The 20,877-nt window shown below is 41.0% G+C and overlaps 2 protein-coding genes across 6 annotated transcripts in view; both read right to left on the bottom strand.

Annotated features, from left to right (window-relative positions):
• Positions 1 to 9,105, bottom strand: part of ARHGEF3 (Rho guanine nucleotide exchange factor 3) — a 115,130-nt gene extending 106,025 nt beyond the window's left edge. For 2 of the 3 annotated variants that reach the window (XM_042880387.1, XM_042880390.1), the window contains exon 1: positions 9,011 to 9,105. In XM_042880387.1, coding sequence (XP_042736321.1) covers positions 9,011 to 9,045 — 35 coding nt within the window. In that variant the 5' untranslated portion in view covers positions 9,046 to 9,105. The remainder of the gene's footprint in view (positions 1 to 9,010) is intronic. The other variant, XM_042880388.1, reaches the window with a different exon arrangement.
• Positions 9,106 to 14,475: 5,370 nt separating this feature from the next.
• The window catches only part of IL17RD (interleukin 17 receptor D), a 57,797-nt gene continuing 51,395 nt past the window's right edge, over positions 14,476 to 20,877 (bottom strand). For all 3 annotated transcript variants that reach the window (XM_042880289.1, XM_042880290.1, XM_042880292.1), the window contains exons 12-14: positions 20,690 to 20,874; positions 18,423 to 19,362; positions 14,476 to 16,495 (exon numbers count right to left, since the gene is read on the bottom strand). In XM_042880289.1, coding sequence (XP_042736223.1) covers positions 16,380 to 16,495; positions 18,423 to 19,362; positions 20,690 to 20,874 — 1,241 coding nt within the window. In that variant the 3' untranslated portion in view covers positions 14,476 to 16,379. The remainder of the gene's footprint in view (positions 16,496 to 18,422; positions 19,363 to 20,689; positions 20,875 to 20,877) is intronic.

Raw genomic sequence — 20,877 nt, 5'->3', positions numbered from 1 at the left:
GGTACAGTAATACAGAGAAGAATAGATCTTACCAACTTCCCATGTCCCTCACATTCCCAGTCTGACATCAAAAATCATCAGTAACACTGCACAGCTTCAAGTCCAAATTCACTCCTCAGTCAAACACATGAAGGCCCAGCAGCCTCCTGGTACCAGGGCAGATGGACACCCTTCCTCAGCTGTCACCAGCAGGAGGATGGGGAAACATCGCTGTGCCCAGCGGCCCCTCCTGCAGTGAGCAGCCAGGCGCTGCCCCAGCATGGGAGCGGGCAGCACAGAGCATCCCAGCACGACACCCCTGCCCACTGCAGCAGGAACCCCCGCCAACCTCTGCGCCTTCCGCCTGCACCAGCCAGCTCTTGCAAACCATGCTTTCCTCCCTGCTGCCATGGGAGCTGGAGGAGCTCACTGCAGCCCCAGCACCGGGCACCTACTGGCACTGCCATGCAGCAGCACTTCTTCGCGCCTCAGAGGTCAACAGCCAGGAGTCAGACCGGCTTCTGCAAAATAATCAGCGATTCTTTGTGCTATGCTGAAACAGGCCCGCACAGGCCCTAGTTCAGCCTTTACCAGGAGCAGCAGGTAATTAAACAGCTGATCTCCACATCCCTGACAAGTTTATGGCCATGTCGAATACCAAAAGTTTTTTAGGTTCTAAGACAAATGGAAAACTTGTACTTATCTGCAATTTCCAAGGCCATAAGCATCAAATATCACTACTACTTCTCTGTCATTTCCACAAAGAATTCTCAGCCTGCAGGGTCTATCCTGACTTGCTGCTGTGCCAGGCACTACTCTGAGACTCTCTTGAGAAGAAATAACTGTTTTTAAAATAAAAACACAATCTTTCTATTATAGGATATAGAAGAAGATACATTTCACAAAGCATCATGAATATTTAAATTTGAACCGCACAAAATAAAAGCTAATACTGGCAAAATGGAATTTTGTTTGGAATATACTGTTTTATTATTCAGTCAGAGCATTAAACATAAACCCAGAAATGAACTCCCACATAATAACATCCCAAAAAATTAAACTCAATTCAAGAAGCAAAGGAACAGAGTTAAGGGGGGGAAAAGCAACAATATACTGTTCATAGGTGCTTCTTTCTGTATCACCATCCACCACTTGTTTGGACTTGCACTTTGTGGCACAGGCACTACACATGATGAAACATGAAGAAGGAAAGTAAATCTATCATCTTCCCTCTTCCTAACATGAAGCCAGGTGCTAAAGCAAGTCAGTAAATATCAGTTTAAGAAACTCTGCTAAAGAGTTCTGTTCTGTTTATCTGTTTGCACACTGAGCATTGACTATTGCAGATAAGCCACACGCACTTTAACTAAGTGTCGTCCTGGAGATCGTGCTCTGATTTAATAGGAGGAAGTGGGCAAAAGGCAATTCCAGAATGAAAACAGAGGAAAACAATGTCAAAGACTTTATTTATAGCAGCTATGTTTAACAGCACTGTCACTATCTTACTGAGGCAACAGCCTTGAAGAAACATCCATCCTGCCTGTCAAGGGATACCACAAATGTAGCATACCTACCCTAGGACCATACCAGAACACCCTGTAAGAAGCATGCAGCCCCAAATTCTCTTTGGAGTTGTCTCCACAAAGAAAAGCATTTATCTTTCATGAAAAATCATCAGTTTGGAATGCTGACACATTTGCAGTCCACCTGCCTTACAGAGGATTCTTATGACACATAGTTGCAGAGAAAAGTCTAGCAGGGGTAAGCCATTGGCTCGAGAGTGGAAAAGCATTCAATTTAAATATACTTCCATGCTTATATGTTAGATTTTATTCTGGAAATTCTGCAATTTCCCCTAAATGGCCAAAAATAAAGGAGAAAAGATAAAAGGGATCTGGTATAACACCATATACAAGTCTCCAATCCAAACACCTGCACAGATCAGCACTGCAGGATCATTTGAGCAGTAAAGATGAGAAGGTTCAACAAGTGTTGAAACCAAAACGCTTCTTAGGCTCCAGCTAGCCTGTAATGGGAGAAATAGCATTTAATCTGTTTAATCACTTCCCCCTACACAAAGCCCATTTTCCTTCTTTGCTTCTGTTACGAAGTGAATCGTTGACCCACAGGATAAAAGCCTTTCTGCACTCCCTGTTTGTACCTCTGGGCAAGTAAGACACAGAGTGGTAGTTAAAAATTAAAGTATCCCTCAACTGCTATTCATTCCAGAATAACACAAATATCTTCCTATAAAACCTGTTCCCACAGCTCCTTACCTCCACCAGAATGCTATCCTTGTTGATGCAGTATCTTGTTATACTTGGCTGATAAAAACTCCCTAAAAAGTTTCACTGAACCCTAAGGCAGGAACAGCGAGTGCTCCCTTTGAGGAGAAAGGTGACAGCAGACAGTAATGTGCATCTACTGCAAAGAGGACTCAGAGTTACCAGCACTCTCTCAAACTGATGTCTTGAACAAGGGAGTACTAATTAGCTGGTGTGCATCATAGCACCTTGAATTTTAAAGAGATGATGTTCCAAGCCCTTAGAAAGCTGCACGGAGGTTTCATTTCTAGTAACAAGTGCATTTACTATTCTATTGTTTTTTGCAAAGTCACATCTCCAGGCACACAGTATCACCCCTCGATAGCGTTCAGCTGCTAACCAGGAGATTGCCTTTGGCAAACAGCTCATTGAAGGGCTGACTGCAACTTCAAAATGAGCTTCATTATCCAACTGCATACCAACGAGTACCAAAATCAACCCTTTATGGTTGGCTTTTCTGATGTGTTCAGATGCTGCCGTTGCCAAGAACTTGTTATCACTGAAGCACACTTCAGTAAAACCAGAGTGAGAACTCCAGAAGCACGTGAGCAGCATTTCTCCTGCCTACAACGGGGAGCAGCAGGCAGTCTGAGAAACTTCCCACTGCAGAGCCACTCCAACCCGAGCCTAGCATACCTATCACATGCACACAGTGTGCTTATTTCATGTACATTTTGACCTCAACAAACACATCGCACGCCATTACTTAGCTTTAAGACTTTAAAAACACACGTGACTTGCTGAAGGAGGAGGTCTGGGAGGACCTTTTTGAAAACATATTTTTTAGAAGGCTTTTATTCCCCTCCTAAGCATCTCATTAAATGCCATCCACTACTGTTCTCTTCAGAAGAGGAGATAAGCTTTATACAAAAGTGTATATACAAAGATATTTGGAAGATTTTCTGTGGTGGAAGTAGCTCAGAGAACTGCACGCACTGCACGTAACTCTTCAGTCTGTATTTGGTGGTTCCATTAAAACTCTCCAAATGATAGAGAAGTTCTAACATAATATAACTCTTCCCTGACTTGCAGCAAGCACTGAGTCTGGCTCCCTCCCCACATACCCACACTTGCTATAGGCAGGCAGACATTCTATTCAGTCTTACATAAAAGACAGCATTTACTTTTGAAACAGCAAGTCTCGACACAAAGTCGACTGAAAGCTACAAAACAACAATAATATACAACAAACACAAACTCACACCAGGCTGAAGCCAGAACACAGATACAGACAGCGTTCTATGCTGCAGAAATAAAACCTACTGCGAGGTGCTGTTCCCAACAGGACCAGTCCTTTATTCTACTAAGGTTTCATTCTTTTCTCCCTCAAAAAAGCCAAAAGAAAAGAAAGATGTTTACAACTCATCTCAGATCACCTTCAAAGAAACTGCATGGAGAAATTTACCGTCATTGAAAAGAGAATGTTGCTGCAACACAGATGTCTCTCAGAACTGTTAAAATATACTGATATATAGAGACACCAACACCAGGAAAACCAGGATCGGGTATGTGCACACAATGCTGGATTCCCAAAATAGGAACACAGATTTTCCTGAGCTGGTTACTGCTGTGAAAAATAAGTTATGGAAGAATTCAGGCTGCTGGTTTAATTTATTCTGCATAGCAGCAGATTTTGCTAACAATGTCTATCAGTAGGGAAAAAAAAGAAGAGCAAGGACTCACCCCATTCTCTCTGACCTGCAAAGCCATCAGGAGCTGGACTCTGAGCAACTTTAACAGCGTGGGGGCAAAGAGGGAACTCTGGGCAGCTTTGCTGTCACTTTATGGATGGCAATTGAAAGTTGTACCAATAAAGAAAAGGAATTCTTCAATGTTTCAGTGCTCAGTGTCTTTGTAACCCACAACTAAACCTCTCATACCTGTTCACATAAAAACTCCAACATGAAGAAATTCCAAAGATTGGAACAGAACATTTTCAACAGAAGGTTTAAAACGCAGAAGGCGCACACAGAATTACAAACCATACAAGCACTAAGGTTGGAAAAACCACTCAGACCACCTGGTCCAACCACCGACCCACCACAAACATACCACACTCAGCACTGCATCCTTCTGAGAAGAAACTTTTCTTAATATTGTTTTGCAGAATTCACAGAGCACAAAGTACTGCATTCTAGTGAACAGAGATCAAAGAATTTCATGTCACTGCTGTTACAAATGTCATAGTGAAGAAAGCTTGCTTCTCTACAGACCAAAAGATCCAGTTCCTAGTACTTCAAGCACCGGGCTTCAGCACCAGGCACTGAACAAAACAATCTATCCATTCCATCAATGGGCAAGAAGAATCCCCCACCACTATTTCTCTGCCCTTTTCCCCTTCCCAAGTTTTGTTTTTTTTTTTTATCTCCCTCTTTCCCCTTTCCAAGTTTGTTTTTTTTTTAATTTCTTGTCGACAAAGCAAGCAAACAAAGCACAACATCGTCATTCTGCTGCAGATTTACTGTCACAGCCTGTTCACAAAGAAAAAAGAGGCAAAAACTTGCACTGATTTGGTTCATATATTATGATTCCAAATGTGAATCCAACTGCTTTCATGCTAAACTTTCTGCTCTGTTTTGCATTTGACACTATGCAGCAAAACAATGTTGAAAAGCTCTTTCCAAAGATTAGCAGTATTTATGTTCCCAATTCAGTGACTCATGCAGCAAGCGATTCCTGAGATGAATTTAACTCTATCCACCTCAAATGTCTGAATTTGAGAGCAAACACAAAGTGCTTATGCAGAAGACACAACAATGGCAAAGATTTTATCTATGACAATTATTTTATCTATTTATTTTTTTAACCTGTGGACAAGCTATTCCCAGAAATCACTATGTGATGTTCCTGTAAAGAATACTACACGTTACAAAGCTATACAGACAGCAAAATAAATAGCGTATTTAGCTATAAACAAAGCTAAATAAATTTAAGGGACAATTTATTAAACAAAAAGAAGAGACATTTCCTGAAGCTTGCATTGAAGGAAAGTATTTTTTCCCCATAGGAACAGCAGACTGAGACAAAAAGAAAGAACACATTCAGTGTGCAGTGGCCCAGCGTCAAAGCAGCGCAACTGCTGCCACATGTTTTCATGTTCTTCACTTCCTTTCAAAATATTACAGCCTCTCACAATAAAGCGGTCTGTTCTCATTTTTTATTTTTGTTTAATTGAGAATAAAAGCTGAGTGAAACAGGATCAGAGTTGATATGAGCACAACTTCTTCTCCCTTTAATCACAGTGATCGTTTCCAGGGAACAGTAATGTATTTTATTTAAAATTTTACCTGCCTGGAAGGGCATCAGGTCTTCTCCCTAACATTAAAACTATCATCCTGTCAGCCTATCCTACTATCTTAATAATCATGGTTGTCCAATTCAAGATTGCCGCACAGTTCCATGTCACTGAAGTTTGTCAAGTTGCTTTTTTTTTTTTTTTTTTTTTTACTATTTAGTAAATTTATTAACATCAGGCAAAAGCTGTACTGCACTAAAATTACTTTTTCAGCCTTTAGTGTTTTTTACCCATGTTGCCAAGCATGCTTCATACTCAAAGCTACATAGGAGAGCTTGCAAGATTATCTTTCCACATAGTAATCTACTTGCTTGAGGGGATTTGTTCTAGGTTATTAATTATGTATCTGTGGAGCATCAACAAGAAGCTAATTTTGATAGCAACTATTAATGTAGGCAAAATATTTCAAGGCTTAGACTCAGATAAGATCTTTGCTATCCACAGTGCAATAGCAGGTTCAGGATGCACCCAGCAAAGGCTGATGGCTCTCAGTGCTGGGCTGTGGGCAATACACACGTGCCTCTCACCTCTCCCAGCTACAGGGCAGGATCCTTCAGTTAAGGCCATGCACAAGCAGAAGCTGCCAGTCACCCTTAATGCATGCAGTGCCCAAACAATTGGCCTTTGTCATCTTCAGAACAAAGGTGACAGTCAAGACAGAACCTTCTGGGACAATACTAACTGGACACATTGAAATAGTTGAAACAAAAGCAGTAGAATTCTGATATGCTAGAGATAGACACAATGGGCGTGCTCTTCTCTGAGTTATTTTTTTTCTCCCGAAAATTTATTGTAGGCAAATGCTGAAGTGTTAAAAGTAAATAGATGTACAAGCAGAATGCCTGAGAGATGAGACCAGCACAGCAGCTGCTCTTGGTTCTGCTGAAACCACTCAAGTCCTGATAGAGACTGACAGCTTTCCAAGTTTCTGCAAGCTTTGGTGCTACAAAAGCCAGCAAACCTTTGTGAAGGCAAGTTGTACCACATACTGATTTCACCTGCAGAGCTACAAAGGTACGGCATGGCTGTGAGGACAATTAATCCCATGTAAAAAGGAGAATCAATAACAGCACAGGGAACCTTTCTATGTATGTAAAGTTTCTATTTATATTTGTAACAGCTGGATGTGAAAAGCAAAAGCCAGCCTTTCAATGGAAAGAACATGAAGCTTGTTACTCAGTTTAATAATTCAGGAGGAGATGGCTGGATGTCACTACAGGCCATGCCTTCAAGGGCCTCCTTCAGCAGCAGCCTGTATGAAGCGCAAACCACTTCCAGGTAACTCAGCCCTACTTGCAGTGCACTCGCTCAGGTTTGGAAGCCCTAGGCTACCCATCGCACATGTGATCAGGAAGAACTAAATAAACCTGCATGAAGTGGTGTTTAGATGATAACAGCCCAACTCACCAGCACACCAACTGCTGCAGTGTTCACAGCTGGGTTCAGCACAGGATTCAGCACCTGCAACTCAAATGCTGTTTGCATTTCCAGTATATCACTTCATGTTGTTCACAGCTGTCAGTGCTTACAGTTCCACAGTGTATCACCTCACGTTCAGCCCTGGTTGACATTAAATGGGAAAACACTTGGTGTTTGTTTTTACATCCTCTCTGTTACGTTCAGGCCATCACAACTCCGTGCTACATAGCTATTTAGTTCAGAATTCCAGCTATTACGTTTTATTTTTTTAAGTGCACTATTACAGTATTGGACCACAGACCACTGCAGTATACTTAGCAAGTCCTTGATTTTCCAGTCACATACATGACGACATTACAACAGCTCTCCATGCTCTGACAGGCTTGCAGGCCACGGCCATTGTTTCATTCCTGACACCACAAACAGCAGAAATCCACAGCAGCCCTTACAGCTCGAGAGGTAGCACTGACTGAAGAACCAAAGAGCTTTGTAGGACCTGGATAGATGGAGATCACCTTTTTTCAGCCAGTAAGCACAGATGCAAACATCAGACCGTCAACACTTCTCTTTGTGCAGTAAATTCAAGTACTTTTGCCTGTTTTAACCTCTTTTTCCAACACAGTTCTGCTCTGAATTTTCCAAACTGTTAAGGACCAGAACAACTCCTCAAACTACAGAAGCTATCCGTCACACTTCAGTGAGCTTTCAATGTTTATATCCTCAATTAATAAGTAACTAAATAAATAAAATGAAGAGACTGATATAACAAACAGAAATAAATTTGACAAGTCAACAGCACTCAACACCCCGAGTCCTGCAGCCCCCCGTTACGCACACCTGTAACTTCAAAGGGAACAAATCTGGCAGATCTGAAGATATTTCTCAATTTGCACACAGCCTTTTCCTGAGCGCGAGATGTCAGAACGATGCACGCACACAAAGCGCTCCACGTAGATTCCGAATGCATCTATTACAGATTCCTCCACACAACGCTCGTGTTTCTTCAGAGGAATTGCTCAAAAACTTACAATACCAACAGTGTGCAAATACAACCCTAGCGTACCCAGAATTTAAGAGGTCAGTTGGCTTAAATATCAGAAGACAAAGATCTAACATGTGGGAAAAAAAAGCTCCTGTATCAATACTGAGAATACAGAGTTCAAACGAACAAAGTGAGCGGCAGCAGGTAGCACTCACTGGTGTCAGCTCGTGCACAGCCAGACAAAGCAGACTTGTTGAAGGACAGGCGCTACGACGCCGGCCGCTGCCCGACCCGCACCACGCGCGTCCCCGCAGCTCGGGGCGGCGCCGGAACGGCCACGGTGCCCGGGGGCAGGCAGGGCAGGGCAAGGCGCGGAGGTCACGAGCCCGGACACCCTGCGCAGCGGTACATGCGGCTCTGACGGGAAACTAAAAAGAGAGTTCTGTTCGGAACAATAAGGCGTTTCGTTTGGTAGAATCGGGTAATAAATACCGACTGAAAGCGCGCCAGGCGGATTTATAAACATTTCAGAAAGTCAACGCCAAGACGGGCCGAGCACAGTGACAGAGCACGGCACGGCGCGCGCTCCCCGCAGCGGTTCCACGCGCCGCTCACCTCCCCGCTCCGAAAGCTGCCGCACCGCTATGGACATTTGAACTCCGGCCGCTTCCTAACCCTGCGGCTCCTCCTACGCCAAACACGAGTTCTGCGCGGACACACGGCACCAGCCCGGCGACCGGCCGCGTTAGCAGAGCTCTGGCACGGCGCAGACAGATCCTCCGAGCGCCGGAAGGCGAAGGAACGTCCTCTGCCCGTTGACAAGCGTGGCACGCAGCACCAGACCGCACGGCCGCCGCGCGCAGCCTCACCGCGCCTTCACACACGCGGCCCCGCACCGCCGCCCGCCCCTCCCGCCTCAGCGGGAGACGGACCTCCCCCCCCCCACGAAGCACGACGCAGCCGCTGAGGGCAGCCCCCGGGTGCCTCTACCGCTCCGCAAGGGCACCTTACCGAGCACCCTCCGGCTCTTCCCCGGCTCCCGGCATGCGGCCCACGGAGCTGACAGCCGGGCCAGGACTCGGTGCCAAGTCGGGCCGCGGCCGGCGGCGCGAGGATCGGGCGGGGCTGTCAGGGCGGCGCGGGGAGGAGACACGCGGGCCGCTCCGCCCGCCGCCCCCAGAGCCCGCCCCGCTCCGCCGCCCCGCTCCGCCCCACAGCGCTGCTCCCCGCCTCCCAGCGGGGCTGACGGCAGGAGGGCCGCTGCCGGTAGGGCGACAGCCCGGGGAAAACTCGCGGGCGCTAACGGGGACGCGTGCTGCGGCAGAAAGAGTCACGGCATCCATGAGGTTGGATCACCAAGATCATCCAGTCCAGCCTGCCAGTACTGCCTGCTGTGCCACATCTGCAGGGCGCCCGAACACCTCCGGGGACGGTGACACCGTCACGACTGGGCAGCTGTGCCCATAAAGCACCAAGACGTGCTGGAAACGGTGTTTGTCGTACGCTGGCAAACCTACATTCAGTAACAAGTCTATGGACGCTACTTCAGTGCAGCAACAATCACCGAATGCGAACGCAAATGAAATAAAGATGCTCGGTCTTTTTCAACAGCGTAACTGCCAACACAAAGCAGCCGATGGGAAAGGAATGATGGACGAAAAATAGCTAACCGCCTTCTGCAGCCCAGAAGCACCAAAAATATGTTACAATAGAATAACTTAACCTTCCAGTTGTTTCAGAGAGCTGAGTCTAAGAAGGCAGAATGGACATCAGACCCAGTTTATTTTTAAGTAAATGTCTTCAATTCCATTTGATTTCTTCAGATTGGGATACTAACCTGAACTCCACTTCAAAACAGTGTGAGAATACTCAGGAATCAAAGTTCACATGTAAAGAAGTTGGTACTTATGGTGCTCTGAAACACTCTTTTTAAACTACAGGCAATTCAGCTGGAAATCAGCCATCCAGATCCCACAGTATTCTTAAACAAAACATTACTCTGGCATATATTTTGGTACTAAGCACAGTCTGTTCTGTTACTCAGCTTTTTGAAATGAAGACTGGAGAAATTTGGTACATGTACTAAAAAAATGACTGAACTTAATTTCTCCTTTAGATTTAGTTGGAGTACAGTTGGTACAGCCACTATGAGATAAGCTACACGCAGTTCACCCATTGGCTTAGCCTATAAGAGCACTGTGTGTCAGGCCTACACCCATTTCCTGTTCTTTTCCATGGTACTAGAAGCCATTAAAAGTAATTGTTCACTGCAATTTCTGTTTTTCCATCATTCCTAAAGCAGCAATCCACATAAACTAATCAGGTGTGTGAGGACTTAGCACTTATCTGGCCCTGTGGCAAAGTTACCCATACAGGGAATTGCAGTTCTATGAGCAAAATCTGCCTCACAACAAGATGAACATAATTGGCAGAATGCAGCAACCTCTGGGGCTGCTTAGGTCTGGTTGTCTGTGGTGGATTCCTGAAACCTCAGATCTTCATCACAACAGCCGCCAGGAGAACTAGAGAGCAACCATCCTGCTCCCTGCTCCTGGGTGCCACCAACGTGCCTGCCCAAAGGCAGCACTGCGACGGGCAGCACATGTATGTCCACCTCTCATTCAGGACTTAGTAAGGCTGTGAAGGAGAGCAACATTTGGTATTCATTATCAGGAAATGGGAAGAGATGCTCTGTTTAGAGACCACTCTTCTATGTGCCCTCGACATTTCTATTTACACAATGAATGATTAGCTAATGTAAATTATATACTGTAACTGATCTCATCCAAATCAGCTGACAATGCTGTCCAGGGAGATATAATGCTTTTTTGCTTGTTAGTAGTAATTTGTAATTCCTGTTTTTGAAAATGATTAACCTTATGACACAATATGCAGTTGCCTTTTAGCCTTTTTAGAGTGTAAAACTGTATTTACTAAGCAAAATACTGTGTTAAATGAATTGTTACTTCAGTCCAAAAGCTTGTCCTAAAATACAGCAACATTTAAGAGTTATACTTTAAAAAGATAATAACAATCTTTGTTATTAAAGAAGCCAACTTATGGTGAGGGCAGCAATTTTCAAATACACACATTTCCCAGGCATAAAGGCAGCCTAAGCAGAGGGTCAAGTTCAGCAGTGAGAATCCTGCCTTGTTTTCCTGATCCCCATAACTATTATTCTCACTCCACCCTCGGTGGCTGTGCGTCGTCCAACTGCTATCCTGCAGAGATGGTGGTTTCCTTCCTAACACCAAAGTCACACCTTGGCATATTTGCAAAAGCTACAGCAGAGCAGGCAGTTTCCTTTCTGCTGATGAATAACAACTTTTACGGGAACGTTCTCCACAGCAGACATTTAAAGACAAGCAGGTTTAACACTATTCTCACTTCTAATTATTCTGAAATTGGTATGATGTAACTGACAGCAATGAACTCACTCCTTTCATCAAAATGATAAAGGAGTGATTCTTGCAAATCAGGCTCATTTCAGGCAAAAGTTGATCTGGAAGCGGGGCTTGAAATAGGCCCCTGCCGAGTTGTGTATGGTCACAAGGCTGCCCTAACTCGCCCTTCGGTCCCCTACTGCAGAGGAAATAAAATCCATGGCTTACATCCACCCCATGCCTGTCTCCTCCTCCTGCAGTTCTTCCTGCACTTCTGCTGCGCTTTGCCTGTCACAGAACTTGGCTGGGGTGTACAACAGTGCCCAGGTGACTGTTCTACCACGTGGATTGTTGCAAAATGGCAAAAGCTGCTATCTCTAATGAAACATGCTGGCTGCCTACAGGCTGTTGAAAGAAGCACCATTATGGCTCAAGACTAAGATACAAATCCCTTGTTCTATCCTCATCTGACATCAGCCTCACCTCTGCTCTGAAGCAGATCCATTTCCTATCTAGTTCCTATCAATTTCTCCTGTAAAATGAGGATAATAACACTTGTTTATGTCATTTGTGCGTCTAGTTGTGCTCTTGTGAGTTAAAAAATCTTGTGAAACACCAAACAACTCTGACGCATCTCACTCACATTGCCAGTTTCTGGTTTCATAATCAGCCCCACTGAAACTGGCTGAATCACCTGAGAAATACAGCACTGCTAAAAAGAGGTGCAGACAGAGCAGTTATAAAGGACTTAGAAAATGCTACTGAAAAAGATGCTGATATTGTGATTACTGTTCAGCAAGTTGCACCGTGCGTTACTGTCACCAGGCAACACTGAGCTGCAGTGAAACACAGCCTCAAAGACTGCTTTTTTGCAGTACAGGATACACACTGAACTGGTCTCCAAGACTCTCTGAATAATCATTTTCTATGCATATTAGTTAGAATACATTCTCTAACAAATTATGATTACTGACAGTCAAATATTTTTTGGTTGAGTAAAATCTCATCATAAAGTGCTGTCTATACAGTTAAAAGCAAGTTCAATGTTGATTTGCAGACAGATGGTAGTACAGAATTTGCACGGGGAGAGCTCATGTCTTCTACCATTTACAACTAAGTGACTCCGCAGGTGCGTATTTCCCCCATGGAGAAGAAATGTCAATTATATAATTATGCAATAAATTCACCTGCCTCATGTAATCAACAAGACTGCCTCTCTTAAACTGACTCTTTTTTTTTTTTTTTAAGAGACTAAATAGTTAGAATTCCAGGTAAATCAGCAGCCCAACAGAACAACATTCCACACGCTCACTCTTGCTGGTTCAACACTCCACACGTTGCCAAACCTACAGCAGTCTGCAAAGAAAGGTAGTTGGACATCTGTGATAAATCACTCTTGAATGTTGTGGCTCCACATGCACTAAGAAATGAAGTCTTCACATTAATTGATGAAGAAAATTCTCCAGATGTTATTCTTCTTGCACTCCTGTTTATAATAAACTATTATATACACATAATATAAACTATTATATCTGATTTTATATATATATATATAATGTATTTTTCAGCATCTCTCATTTTCACTTCAACATTCCCAAATGTCTGCCTTGAAGTGAAATACCCAAATCTCAAACAACTGTGCCTCCAGCACTGAGGTAGACATGGGCAAGCATTTCATTGCCTGGTCTTCTAGTTAATGTTTGATAGTGAGGAAAGAACATTGCCTTCTCCTTGATTTTTGAGAGCAATATGGCCAATTCCTGCTATTCCTATGGACTGCTACAAACACAAGTCCTTGCCAACAGTGCACCTGCCCATGAAAGTGAACCTCACAGGCAAGTCAGACTTTATTAAATCAGAACAAAAAAGTAAAATTGTATCCTGCTGTAAAAGATAGAATCTGACAATTTTTCTGGTTTTTATGAGTCTGGGAAACAGCAGCAGATAATGATAGCAAGTAAAATAAAATAATTTATTGCAGAGAGAAAAAATCCTTTCACTGATCTACAGTGCAGCCTTTAACTTCTGACCTTTTAGAAGTAATTCAGGTCTGATCATTTATAGTTCGAATAAACATACTGTGTGCAATGCACGTTTTATTGCTATAGCTCAAATGCAAAGTTCTCAGGTAGTTTGTTTTTTCTGGGGGGGAGGAGGAGAGGGGAACACTTCAGCATCGAGTCACCACAGTATTTAAATGCAAGATAAGGAAAAATAAGAGCTTACTTTCAAAGGTTTTTTTTTGAGATGTGTAATCCACATGCACACCCCATATCGATCCATGACTTTTCACATCCTCAAACTAGAATAATTTTGGCCAGCAGTTCCCAAACATCAGAAAAACATTCGGAGGGTACTCATACTTTAAACCAAAGGTCTAAAAACTGTAGCAGCACCTCCTTTCCATTTTCTTTCAAACACAAAGTGCCTTGTGTATAGGACTCTGAGCACAGCACACAAATAGGACTGCAGAACATCCTTCTAGGTAATACACCTGGGAGAAGTGCAGTTCAGGTAAGTAACTGGAAACTCTCTCTTGAATTATAAATGCACTTAATGACACTTCAGAACGTCTCTGATTTATGTAGCGATAAGAGCAGAATTCAGAACTGGGAGACAGAGGCACAGAGAAGATGGCAGGTATAAAAAATTTAACTTGTAAAGTCAAAATACAAACCAATTCAACACAGCTACTGTATATGCAAACTAAGCACCAAGTATGGAATTCAATTCCTCAACAATAACAGTTTCATAGACTCATTACAGACTTTTCTTGTCTTTAAGTTTGACTGTACCAGATCGAGCCTGTTACAAAAGCCTTCATTTACCTGAGCAACACAAGGAACACAAGTGGTTTTAAGACTTTTCCTTGAGAATACAGTCTGGAGGATCCATTGAGCGGAATGCTGAATTTCATTCAGATTAAAATATATATATATAATAAAGGCATATAAATCTTAGATAATTATTGCATCTTGATTGACAAAATGCACCCAAAGCAGTTCATTATAGCTACACAGTTTGTGTGGACAGATTTCAGTTGACATGTAAGTATGTAATGCTAGGCAAACTTCCATGAGGATACATAGAAAATAATTTTATAAAATCATATTAAGGCAGTTTTATTTTTAAAAAGTCAGACCCAGTCTTTCCAATACAGAACTTTCAGACAAGTACAGCTTCTTACAGTTGCACGACTATATTAAACACACATCAAAATATCAGCTCCATTTCTAGATGTGGAGTGTGAACAGTGGTTCAAGTCTGTTTGTGTGGTGAGCATAATTGCATAAATTGGACAACTGCATAACTGGATAACACAACTGGACCCCAGCTTAGTCTTTCTATACTACTAAGAAAAGCCAAATGAAACCAACTGAACAAAAATGTTTTATTCTGATACTTAACTTCTAACTTAAAGTATCGTAAAACTTTCTGCAAAAAAAAATAATTCTGCAAATATCAGCTGCATTCTATTTTCAGCAGTTGTTGTGTTTATGTACTGGTACAATTTTGGCAATGATACCAAAATATTGAACGTACAGCTATTCCTTGAACCTTTGGCTTTCCAATGTTTTTTCCATCTTTCCAAAAAATGTATTTAAAAACATTTGATGTTCACACACAGTCGTCTAGTAGTAATTAAGGGGATCCTTTCATCATTAACATTATTTAGAGCAACTAATGCTTGAAAATAGTAGTAAGCTAACCTCTAATATATGTATTTACATATTTGTTTTTAAAATACTTTTTACAAGGATTTTAGCTGTTACATTCTTTGGAGGAAAAAAAGAGAACTTTTGCAAACTCAATACCATTTCCTTCTACTATGTCAATATACAGGATATTTTTTCTAATTTTATGAATTACTGTGGCTTTAAAAAAAATTATGCCTAAATTAGATCAAGAATCATATCATTTTCTTCAATTCTGTGTGCGTGTGTGGATATACTTTAAGTGTGGGTTTGTACTATTACACATTTTCCATTAAGTACACTTTCTTTTTTCCAAGGTCATGCAATATACGGTTTCCGCTTTATGCTACAAAGGAATGAAAGAATTGTTTGTTTGTTTTTTCCTCCACCTATGAAAGATTTGATTGGCATCCACACAGACCTTTATAATTACAAAACAATTATGATTTGTAGGATTATGCAGCGAATTTTGAAGAAATCAAAGTAAAAACATTAAAAACAACTGCTTTTCAAAGCTGAGCTTTCTTAGACCTCAAAATGAAAACTTAATTCCTTTAAGTAACACGGAATTGAACAGAACCACAGAATCTCCATTTAGCCTAGCATAAAACAACAGTATGAGTACTAGGACTTTCTCTGGAGGAAGGTGGCATTACCTTCATCTTCCAGTTGCTAACAAATTGCCTCTTATGATTGTAGCTTTGGTATTTCTATGCACAGCAGCTCTTCAGCACACAACTTCTGCAATCTTTCTGCCTGTATTTTATCAATCCAATCACTTCCTCTAGTAAAACTAGCAAAAAAAAATGCACTAAATCAAGAACTTGCATGGTTAGATTTTGTGAAGGAAGAATTTCTTGATCTCACTTTTTTTTAATCTTGCTTCTTAAAAATATCCTGCTCTCATTCACTACAACACTCCTGTCATCAGACGTGTCAGCTTTCGACATTATGGGCTGAGAATACAAAATATACTGAACAATTTCACATCCAGCTACAAGATTGTGGCTAGTAAGTAAGGTCACTTTTTATTATGACATCTATAAACAGTATAACATCAAGAAATTTAAATTAGTAATAGGAATAACACTGAAATGTTTCTCATCTATTCTTCCATGTTGCATTTCTCAAATCATGAAAGCTTATAGGATCAAATTTACTGGCCATAAAAATCCCTTAGGAATAACAGGTCGTCTTCAGGGAGCATTTGTTCCTTCAAGTAAATTTAGTGCTGGAATAGTGTTGTGGTTAAAGCACAGAGGCTGCTGATAAAGTGGCAATGCATAACAATGTACTGATGTATTACAAAGGAGCAATTGCCTGCAGTTCATCAGTATGGATATGGCAATGAAGTTCTGCTTTACATATTCCAGGCACTAAGAACTTTGTGGAAGAGATTACAGGAGGTTCTTCTTCCCCTATTTAAAAAGAAAAGAAAAAAAAAAAAAGAAAAAAAAAGTGGCTCATTACTCCAAATACTGACTTTGTATTTGTCCAATGTTTTAGAAACAGTGCAAAGAAAGCTTATAAAGACCATCTGGATCACAATGCCTCTCTGAACTACTGTGCTCAGTAATTCCTTATCTAAAGAATTAATAGTACTTTTCTCCCCAGCAGGGCTTCGTGGAGAAGCAGAGCTGTTCACTCACACTGTGACAAAACAACGGATAAAAAACAGGTAGCCAGAACAGAAATAGCACTGTGAATTCAAAGTCATAATCTGAACTAGTCCAACCATCAGAACATGAATATGAGCAATACAATTCTATTTACTCCTCTTATTACTATGCACATAAATATTACTGCTATAAATATTTTGCATGTCTGTGACAGTAAAAAGATGTAAAGAGTTGCAATCTATTTAATAGGTAGGTGGCACTCAGTTCTAGACAGTTCTGAATTAAGACCACTGTTTGGGAGGGGAAGTGTGAGTGAGAGTCACAGTGATATTTTTGGGCAGTAATTTGGGTTTCCCTGGCTGTTGCAGCATCAAAATTAAGATTCATCCCTATCAGGTAGTGCTATAACATTCAACATCTGCAGCCAAAAGATGCAGACAAGTATGTATGTGACTTGAGATTTAATTACTGAGAAGACTGTCTCCTTCTTTCAGAGACCACTTGGCAGCTGAGATACTCAGCTGAGAGTGCTGTGATGGAGGGGAATGCTGGTAAGGCAGTCACACAGAGAAGCATTAATCTACCTTCACAGATGTTTTGTCTGTAAATTTTCCCACAAATATGTGAGGAAAAAAAGCTGACTTACAAGATGGCAGGAAATTAAAAGAATATAGTATGAATTTGGAAAAAATAACTTGGTATTTATGTCTTATACAATTAAATCAATAAATCCGTATTTTTTTGAAAGCACAGAAGGCTTTCAATTTCTTGCTGTTCTTGTTGCTGTTTTTCCCAACAGTATATATATAGCCTACAGATATAGATGCTGTATCCATCAATGAATATCTACATGTTTCCTCCCTAACAAAATTATGGCATCGATGGCTTGTGAATTATTGGGATAATGAAAAGAATGCATTTAGGCAAGACAAAAGTCTACCAGGTTAGCTCATTGCCAACACTCATTCAAGAAAGCAGAACAGATTATCAGCATCAAAATGCAATATTCACCTGCTGCAGTTGCGTAAGAAGACTCAAATATTCTCGTCCTATAAATGCAATTGCTGGAACATTTCATACTGATGCAGTCGTGGTGTCAATTCAGTGTGTTCAAACTGGCATTGTGAGATCAGCTTTTCACATGGCCTGTGGCAATATTTATTCCATCTAACTGTAGGCAATTACATCTTTGTATCTTTTTGAGAGTTTCCTGAGCACTTAAATTCCTCCAGTGAAACCCTTTAGTTCATTCCTCTCAGCTTCATATCCAGTGAGCCTAATGCAAATCTGAAGCTTGAGTTAATCTCAGTGCAGAGCATATTCCTGTAGGTTCTGGTATGTATTTAGAGCAAAATAAAACATCGGTTTAGATGTACAGCCTTTCTTTAAGTCAGCTTCACCACAGTACCCTCCTGATTAAACCACACAGCTGTCAGCTTAGCATGCCAGCTGCCAAGGAGCCTCTAGAAGAAAGATACAATCTTTCTGGCAATTAGGTCAATTAATGAAAAGTGGCTTACTAATATGATCTTTATGAGATCTTACTCAGCTAAGGATCCCCTCCCCACCATAAGATTAATTTTCCTGAAGTTACTTAGAACCTGTCTTTTTTGATCACCTGCACGTAATACTTACCTTCCTCTGCTGCTTTCTATGTTTCCTTGCATAGTATCTTTAGTATTTTAAGATGCTTGAATATATTTTTTAAAACACCATGGTATCTTACCTAAACCTGATGATGAAGAAACACTTCCTGTGATGGAAGATGTTTCAGTTTGATCTGTCAGTAGTCCTTCCATTAAAGGCAAAGATAACTCAGATGAAGGAACGGATGAATCATAGATTCCAGAATCCCGAGGCATATCTTTAAGATTGGAAGCTTTAACAGCATGTAGCAATGGTCGAAGAACAGAGCTGCCACCACCCTGAATGTCCTGAGTTTCTATGTCTTCTCCAAGATTTAAGTGCTGAATTATACAATGAGAGTCTGAACTTCCAGCTGAAATAATATTTACATCTGTTTTCAGGTAAAAATCTTCATCCGCCGCCTGTTTATTCACTAAGTCATTTAAAACCAAGCCTGAGTCAAATTTTTCCATGACAGGCTCCGAGTAACGTAAAGGATGTGGAAAGAAGGGAATAAATTGTTTCTCAAACCAGTCTGGTTCCTGATCAATGAACTGATGCATATTACAAATGGCAACATAAAGAGACCTACCAGATTTGCTCCTGAAATAATTCCTTTTACTAACATTAGCGGGAAACACCTCTGAATCCTGCACACTAAGGTCTCTGGAATGTAAATGGGAATAAAGCTGAGGCAGATTGTCCATGAGTTTATATTTTGTACTTAGATCTAGAATACCAGGAATGTCTCCCTCACAGGAGTAATCAAAGTAGACTGCAATGAACTTGCAGAGGTCACTTGAATTCTGCTTTGCTTGACGAAGCTTCTCTGCAACAGTCAACACAGCAAATAGAAAGAGTTCTCCTTTCCCTGTGTCTTTGGTTACTCCTCTGTGTTTCCAATTCTTTTTTTCAACAAAGTATTTCATTCCCTTGGAGCACACGATGATGATAAACTGAGACTCATTTATTTTTTTAATGAGCCATTCTTTCTGACTTTCTTTACAAATTTTCATATCCTCCCACAAATCTAGAGCCACCTGAAAAAGAAAAAGAAAATTCCGCTTGATATTTTCATTACATATTTCTAATAAAGTCTAAATAATGTATTGTATTTATCCCACAATTGAGAATTAAAAGTTTGTCCCTGACACAAATGCAAGCTGTTTTAAAAGAGAAAGAAGCAATAATTAACATAGCACTGGTAAAGAACAAACTAGAATCAGTGGTAGGCTTTCAGTAATTATTCACCACTCTAAACATTGCCTGTGGCCTGAATATTTCACTGGGCTAAGGAAATCAGTGAGCTGCTAAGGTTAAAAAAAAAAAAAAAATCATAATAGACACCATTAGTGTTTATTGTTTTATTAAAAACCAAAACCACTTATTCTTTTCTCAAGCATTTTTTTAAATTGAGAAATAACTATTTTTCCTCTGCTATCTTACCTACATCAGAATATAAAACTTTGCCACATCAGAAGACAGGGTAAACAGATGCCCTGAACAGAAAGACTCATGAAGACTGCTACCATACAGTCATCTGCAGGAAGAAAGTCACCTGACAGCTGCTCGGGAGATGCTCTGATAAAGGCACAATGCAGTTTTGCTTTTGCATTTCTCTTTATTTCTGTTCTTCAGGAAAATGTCTGATCTTCCATCTGTGATAAAGGATTTTTAGTATTGTCCTGTCATTATTTTAAAGGGGTCTCAAATGCCATTTGTTTTGTTCTTTATGAGACAACATTTGAGCTTCACTTAAAAGAAAACTGTTCTGCTACTCACTGAGCAATAGTGTTGTAATTAAACCCCACAAAGATTATTTCTAAATATAGGTGCTATTTTATATGTATAATTTACAAATCTGAAATGATGTTGTATGTTACAGGGTACAGTTATAGTGGCAACAGCTCAACTCCATGCTATTCTAAAGAGGTATGGTGTATCAGCACTAAACACTAATCTAAAATGTACTAATCTCAAAAGGGGATTCCAGCTTGTTATTTACAGAGCGTGATCCAAACCATTTTCAGCATATGAATGAAGGTCGAGGCATCGATTACTTTCATGTGCTTGGCCACCAGAGGTCAGACTTGCTGTAGAGCTGAAAAATCTAGGATCTCAGTGGTAGGATTACAATTCAACAAAAATTAACTATCAACTGTCTTGTTTTCCACAATTGTGTTTTCTGTGCAGGCTAGAATCTCTTCCTTTTCTTAAGTGAAGAAAGTTCATGTAATATGTAGAAAAATAATGCAAGTTATGTCTGTCCATAGGAGACATTGAAATACCCCACTTTTATCATGATGAGTTTTGCAAGTACTCTCTGAATTAAAGTAATTCTGTTAATAGTAGAAATGTTGAGCTTACCTCACAGCCACAAAAGTCCTGAAGAAAATAAGCAAAGCACTGGATAACATTAATGTGTTTCTGGCAATCTTTACTGGAATAGCAGATGAACACTTTTGGCCGGGGGCGAAGTCTTTCCACAGGGAGCCCTGCACCATAAGCTGAAGATTCTGAGCTCTCCTCATCTAGATGGGAATATATATTCTCTA

This window comes from Lagopus leucura, unplaced genomic scaffold (assembly GCF_019238085.1).
Source record: "Lagopus leucura isolate 7727_CA_CO unplaced genomic scaffold, USGS_WTPT01 Super-Scaffold_100026, whole genome shotgun sequence".
In the NCBI taxonomy this organism is placed as follows: domain Eukaryota; kingdom Metazoa; phylum Chordata; class Aves; order Galliformes; family Phasianidae; genus Lagopus; species Lagopus leucura.
This window is presented reverse-complemented; position numbering and strand designations above follow the sequence as displayed.